Raw genomic sequence first — 7,500 nt, forward strand, 5'->3', positions numbered from 1 at the left:
GGGTCAGCGGATTGGAGTGGACTGGCCTGTGTTCTTGCTCTCCAGAGGTGAGAGTCGTCTGATAACAAATCCATCAGGGACTCCCTACAAGGCCTCTGGAGGTCAGTGATCTCACTGTAGCTGCTGCAGAAGGAAAAGCTGAGCTCAACACCCAGGCAGCAGCATATCATTCCACTCAGATCTGCTCCCTAATTTAACGGCTCCCTGGAAACATACTGACTGTATATTCTCTGTATAAATGTATAAATGTTTAAATACAGAGAGATAAAATTTCTAAAAATACTTAAATTTCCCTCTGGATGAATAAAGTATCTATCTATCTATCTATCTATCTATCTATCTATCTATCTATCTATCTATCTATCTATCTACTGTATCTATCTTTCTATCTATCTATCTATCTTTCTAAATAATGCAAACCATCTCTCTAGTCTCTTGTGTTATTGTCTCACTGGACAGTGGTAATTCTGGACAGTGGTAAGTAAGTGCAGGCTGGCACGCAACACTGTGTGCTTTGACCTCACCGTAGACGATGACCGTGGCAGTTGTGCTCCGGCGTTTAGCCACGATGTTCTTGGCCACGCAGGTGTAGTTTGCCGTGTCCGAGAGCCGGGCTTGCTTGATGATCAGGTTGTGGTCGATGGTGATGTAAAAGTTACGGTCATCAGCAGGGTCAATGACTTCCTCGTTCTTTAGCCACTCCACCTAAAGACAAGACAGGAGATCAGACCAAATGAGATCACTTGACCACTCCTGGCTTCCTGAGTTCCTCTACACGTGTTAAAATGAGAACTAAAAAAGAATCTTTCTGGAGTCTGGTGTTCTCCTTCACCCGTCAGTAAAAGCATGTCATCACGGCAGCTCTGTTTACATCGGGGGAGGCTGCTGCAGACTCATAAAACGTCAATACCCATCATGCTCTCCTTTGATTTTCCCCAAGAACAAAGTGATACTGCGCCGCCAGACACCCGGATCAGGACTCCTCAGTGTTATTCTTGGAGCTGGAGCAATACCATAATAATACCAGAAGACACACACACACACACACACACATACAACACACACACACACACACACACACACACACACACACACTCACGGCTCCTTGACCTTCCTCTGCAAGGAGTGTCCTCTCTTCCCGAGCCTTTCAGAGATATTGAACCAAACAGCGGGGTCACATCCGGAGAACGGGTGTTCGACAGTTGCCAGACCTTTATACGACCATAAATCAGACAGTTACTTCCTCAGAACAGTCTGTGAATGGCGCGACTCAGACCTCACGTCTAGAACATTCCAAGGAGGACGGAGGGAAAGATTCAGACCTCCACACAACCTCAGGCAGATGGCTCAGCATTGTCAGCTATTGTCATAGGGGACCAAGCTCAACTTTGCCTCTGGAAAGGGGACATATTAGAAAGAGTGAGAGAGAGAGAGAGAGATAGAGAGAGACAGAGAGACAGACAAAGAGACAGAGAGACAGACAGACAGAGAGACAGTGTCCATCCCTCTACCCTGCTGTGTGGCTGTTACAAGGCCACATCAAGTCTAATCTAGTGTCCAGATTTACGGCTGGTTACTTTGGCCATGGCGTTTGTCTGGGACCCCAAGCCAACTTTCATATTCCAGACAGAAACATATTTAGATGTCCGAAGGGAAATAAAAGTATGCGTGGAGTAGGCATTTATTAATGCGGAGACAGGGCTGCATGCACATTCATAACCCCACCGGCACATATTATTGTTTTTCTCCGCAAACATCCATCAAGTGACCCTGAAAGCAATAACGAAAAGACTCGGCAAAAACTTGGTAATTCAGCTGCCAAAAGTGGCACTGACAGAACCCAGCAGAATCCTGTGTACCTTTGGTGCGGCGAGGGAACCTTAACAGTGTTGAGCTCTTCATCACATACTTCATTAAAGGAGAAGAAAATATGAATTCGCCAGGCAACACAAGAAATATGGAACAGGACGAGTGGTGTGGTGCTGCTGTGGTGGTGTGTGTGTCTTCTGCGCCAGCTGCTGATGTGACTTCCACAGGCACTCTCAAGGCACTCTGGTCTTTGGCTTTTCCCAACAAAAGTGTTCTCCATCCTTAGCCACTCTTTATTATTGCTCCACCATCCATGGCCTGCAGATTTACACTGATCAATACAAATCATATGCTCACCACAAAGAACAACAAAAGAGCAGCACTTCAGGGAGCGTAATCATCGCACTCGACCAAAAAACATACAGGATGCCACATACATTGTCCTTCGGTTCTCCATTATGGCTCATGAGTACTTTTGAATGCTTCTGGAGCGTGTTCATGGCACCAACTAATTGGCTGCCTTTATACTGTGCATGTGTGTGTGTGTGTGTGTGTGTGTGTGTGTGTGTGTGTGTGTGTGTACAGTGTGTGTGTGTGTGTGTGTGTGTGTGTGTGTGTGTGTGTGTGTGTGTGTGTGTGTGTGTGTGTGTGTGTGCGTGTGTATGTGTGTGCGTGTGTGTGTGTGTGTGTATGTGTGTGTGTGCATGTGTGTGCGTGTGTATGTGTGTGTGTGTGTGTGTGTGTGTGTGTGTGTGTGTGTGTGTGTTATTGTACTATACTGTATTGTACTGCACTATACTATAAAACATACTCTACTCCATGAAAGAGAACAGTCTCAATATTCTGTTTTTTTTTACTTTCCTCCACAGTACCACAGTGCACTCACTGCTGGTCTAAATCAGGACAGTGCAATATGACATGTGTCCTACAAAACAAAAAGATAAAAGCCCTTACAGTACGTTCAAATCAGCCCCAATCAGACAAAAAGCTGTGAGATAATTCTGCTTTTTCTTTTTTACAGCGCACGTACGGTAATCAAGATTGACTTTGGAAAGCACTGATTATCATGTCCATCTCCACGGCACGGAGGCAAAACCTCCCAGAGTGCAATGCTTCCGCATAAAGAGCTGACAGCGTGTGAGAATAATTAAAACACAACAAAAGATCAGCATCCCTTACCCAGGGAGAGAGAGAGAGAGAGAGAGAGAGAGAGAGAGAGTGAGAGAGAGAGAGAGGTAGAGGAGGGTGACACACAACACAGAGGGTGACACACAACAAGTCGGTGCAACTCTCAAATTTAAAGAATACTTACATCTTTAATTCTCCCTGTAAATCTTTCCGTTTAAATAAGTGTTCTAATGTTCTAAATAGATTTAACATGAAAGGGAATAGTGAGCTGTGGAGCCCAATCGGACACATGCAGTATGGGCACAAACACACAAAATAGCATACCGTCTGTCACCAGCCGAGAAAAGACACTGCATCTTTATTCTCCTGGCTGCATCTCCTGTCAACGCCCCATCCAAACTCAATAACCCACCCACACACACACACACACACACACACACACACACACATACACACACACACACACACACACACAGAGAAACACACTGCACACACACACACACACACACACACACACACACACACACGCAAAATGTGCAGCACTTATTATGGTGCCTGATTGTCACTGGGACGTCTGCTGCCATAATTGGCACATTTCTTGTCATTAACGGGGGGAAATTGCCACGTGTCAGCTGTCATAATGTGCCGAGTTCCTGTGCCGCTGTGGTAGTGGCAGCACAACAGCAGGATGGGTAGAGCCATGGAGCAAATAACAGAGGGGGGAGAGAAAGAGTGACAGAGCTCTCCGAGTCACCACGTCTGAGCTCCTCCATCTCTCCCCGAGTCAAACTTTTCTCGAAGCCTGCTCTGAATCGGCAAGAGTCGACATGCAGAGGCTGGCAAACAGGGTTTCCACAGGCTGATTCCTAAGTCTCCATCTGTCTTTTAAGTTTTTCTTAGTTTCGGTTAGTTTCCTAGAGTCTCTCTGAAAATCTCATGTTAGTCCTATAGGATTATGCAAATCTCGTAGGGCTCTTCCAGTCTGCCTTAATGTTTCCATTTCTCCTGAAGTGCCTTCGAATACTCCAAGATCTAAGACCAAGTACGTACTGATCTTCCAACATAATCTTTTTCTGCGTAAAGTAGTGTTTGAGCAATAAAAAAAGTAATTTCAAAAGGCGATGACAACTATTCCAAGAGAGTTCACTTGGGCTGTTATGCTAAAATATTGCAACCAAAGAACAGCAGAAGATTGACATTGTTTAGAGAACTTCCTAAAATGTTTTAAAACAGATGTACACTATACCCTTTCATCTTAGTGGGTGATTGTGGACAGGTTTTAAAGGAGTCTCTAAACAGACTCTATGTCCTGCAACTCTCCAGTTTCGGACTCTTCGTAAGAATGTCACAAAGTCTGTCTCGGCCCAGCCCAGCCTAGCCCTGTCTGTCTGCAACGGGGGCGTCGGACAAACAAACAGCAGTCTGCCAGACAAGCAGCGGTGAGCCCACAGGTCTGAGAGTTGCCTCGTCTGCCCTCGGGCAGCTGCAGGACATAAATACCCACCACCGCTGGTCATTACAGTGGACAGGCAAATGCTTAAGGGGCCTATTACCAGATTCAAACTCCATCACACCAGTCTGATATCAATCTGTTTTCATTTGCGTCTATTGTATGTATGTCTCTCTCTCTCTCTCTCTCTCTCTCTCTCTGTCTCTCTCTGTGTGTGTGTGTGTGTGTGTGTGTGTGTGCATATGTGTGCATATTTATTTGTTTGTAAGTGTATGCATGTCCAGATAGCTATGTTGTCTTTCTTGTGGATGTGTGTGTGTGTATGTGTGTTTCTGTGTGTGTGTGTGTGTGTGTGTGTGTGTGTGTGTGTATGTGTGTTTCTGTGTGTGTGTGTGTGTGTGTGTGTGTGTGTGTGTGTGTGTGTGTGTGTGTGTGTGTGTGTGTGTGTGTGTGTGTGTACCTGTGTTCTATTCCATTTACAAAAAAAATAAATGATTTGTAACTGCATGCAATTTAATGGAGCCCAGTAATGATTCTAAATGGCACAAGCATTAAACTAATATTCAAGGTGATGGAGGCCGGATGGGAGAGACAGCCAGCACTCCCTTCCTGTCTCCATTCAGTCTTGTGCTGTGTTCCAATTCGCATACTTCTGTACAATACCTGCATTCACTTGTGCACTCATATTAGGTACTGCAAGTACAGAAGTATGCGAATTGGAACACAGCCTTGGACTCAGCATTCTCTCCATGTGTCTCCATATTGACAAAAGTAAGTATGCATTAATTAGAAAACAACATCATATAATACAATACAGTACAACAATACAACATCCAATATAATGATCCAGTCTTTTCAACAACTATCACAAGGGCACTTGATTCCACCGTAGAAAATATGCTTCCAGAGCATCATATCATATTTCATTTCAATTGGAACAGTATGCAGTGCACATGATTGGCTGGCATCTGAGGACTGCTACAAGATAAGGCGCTGGCAGTGGAAGAGAAATCTACAGAAATTACACGCCTTTTCCAATGGGCTTCAAGTGTGCAGCTCATTTTTGACCCTGTTTACCTACCACTCACAGAGAAGAAAGTGTCTGAAACCTACTCAAAGGCAGCGTCTAAGTGAACATGGCGCTTTTGATCAATATTCCATGGGAGACAAGTCAAACATTTCTTGTCTGCATGTACTGCTATCGGAGCCTGAGAATCAGAGAGAGATGGACCCCACAGAGTCCACCATCGGCACCAGCACTGCCAAGACACAGATAGAATGGGCACAACGCCTCATCTCTCTCTCTCTCTCTCTCTCTCTCTCTCTCTCTCTCTCTCTCTCTCTCTCTCTCTCTCTCTCTCTCTCTCTCTCTCTCTCTCTCATCTCATTTCTCTCTTTGTTTTCCTGCCCACACACACACACACACACACACACACACACACACACACACACACCTTTGGCATGGGTCAGAGTATGCAGTGGAGGTGATAATGAATAGGTGTTGTTGGGAGAGGTGCTGGGAGGCCTCAGTGGATGGCCTGGGCACAGATGTCCTAATTAACACTGAAGGTCGCACTGGCAGTCCCTGACAGTTGCACACACACACACACACACACACACACACACACACACACACACACACACACACACACACACACACAATAATACACACAGATAGAGAGTTTATTTATTTTCACTTATTTTTAGCCAATCCCTGTCAAGCCACCAGACCTATCTATTGGGCCAGAGCCATTGTCACATGGCTCTTGCGTCAGCTATCTGCTCCCTGCCAAGCTCTCCACCAAACTAAATCCACTCTGATTACAAAGTCTGCCTGATAACCGGTGTCAAATAGATGGCTTGAAAAGGGCTAATTTCCTGTAGGGAAAAAATGGCACATCAAAATAAAGAGGATAAGACAGTATGAAAGAGTATAAGTATGATGCATGTATATTTATGGAGGAAAGAATACTTTTGTAGAGGGTAAAAAAACACAAAAACCGTGAAATAACAGGTAATGTATAGTCCCACTTTTCTAAGCATATTTTTTCCCCACCTAGAGAAACAGAGATGAGGGCAGTTAGAGATTCTAGTCTCTTCCCTACGTCTCCTCAGCAAGAATGAATGTTAGCCCTCTACAGGGGTATGTTGAATTTCTCATGCTAAGGCCTTGTTTTCATTGATTTAATTTGATTTTTCACAAAACGCACCGTTGGAGACTGATCGTTACGCTCCGGAATGAACAACCACATAGCGGAAGTCATGAATGATTCAGCCGATCGCGGATGTATATCCCAGGTCTGTGGGGAGCAAAAATATGAAAATATCTGCCAAGTCAAAGTGTGTCAATATTAATAGCCTCCAATGTGCTGGGACTGCACTCCACTGTTTATTGAACGGACATTCAATGGATACCAAACTGGAAAAGTAATCGTGCAGTTTTGTAGGGGACAGAGGTCAACAGTAAGACTCTGAGTGAGTTTACAGATGGACTAAAGCTGACGGTCAAGTTTCAGTCATACCCAGGAGCCTGGTATGCCTCCTTCCCCTATCATATCATATCATGTTATACGATATCATAACATGGGCCTATCGTCAGACAGACACTGATTCATAATGTCACTTCAGTGATGTCACTATCAGGAGATACTCAGTGATGTCATTTTACACAGTGATGACACAAGTTATCAGTGATATCACTTTGGCTTATTTCTACAGCCAGTGATGTCATAATCCATCATGATCACTCAATCCTTAAAATCCTTCAAATGAGAGAGAACGACAGGGAATGTAACAAACCGTTTTTTTTGACTGTTTCTTCCAAAGTACTGTAGGTGTGTTGCTCAAACACAGACAAACTGCACAAGAGACTGTATTAGAGCAAGAGAAAGACCGCTAAAAGGGATTAGAGGTAGAAAGAGAGATAGAGGGAGTGGAGAGAGGGATGGATGGAGAGAGAGAGAAAAAGGGAGGGCAAGAGAGAGGGAAGGAGTAAGGAAGGGAAAGAAAGATGTAGAGAGAGTCAGTAGGACAGACAGCATGACAGCTGGATCTGTCCAAGTGAACAGCGACTCCAACAGCAACATGCAGTTGACTGACGGCCCGGGACCCAG

General features: G+C 44.7%; 1 protein-coding gene across 1 annotated transcript in view; it reads right to left on the reverse strand.

Annotated features, from left to right (window-relative positions):
* unc5c (unc-5 netrin receptor C) overlaps positions 1-7,500 on the reverse strand; it is a 121,922-nt gene that overhangs the window by 57,937 nt on the left and 56,485 nt on the right. Inside the window, 1 exon segment of the mRNA XM_042080936.1 lies at positions 525-705. Coding sequence (XP_041936870.1) covers positions 525-705 — 181 coding nt within the window.

The sequence above is a fragment of the Alosa sapidissima genome, chromosome 23 (genome assembly GCF_018492685.1).
Source record: "Alosa sapidissima isolate fAloSap1 chromosome 23, fAloSap1.pri, whole genome shotgun sequence".
In the NCBI taxonomy this organism is placed as follows: domain Eukaryota; kingdom Metazoa; phylum Chordata; class Actinopteri; order Clupeiformes; family Clupeidae; genus Alosa; species Alosa sapidissima.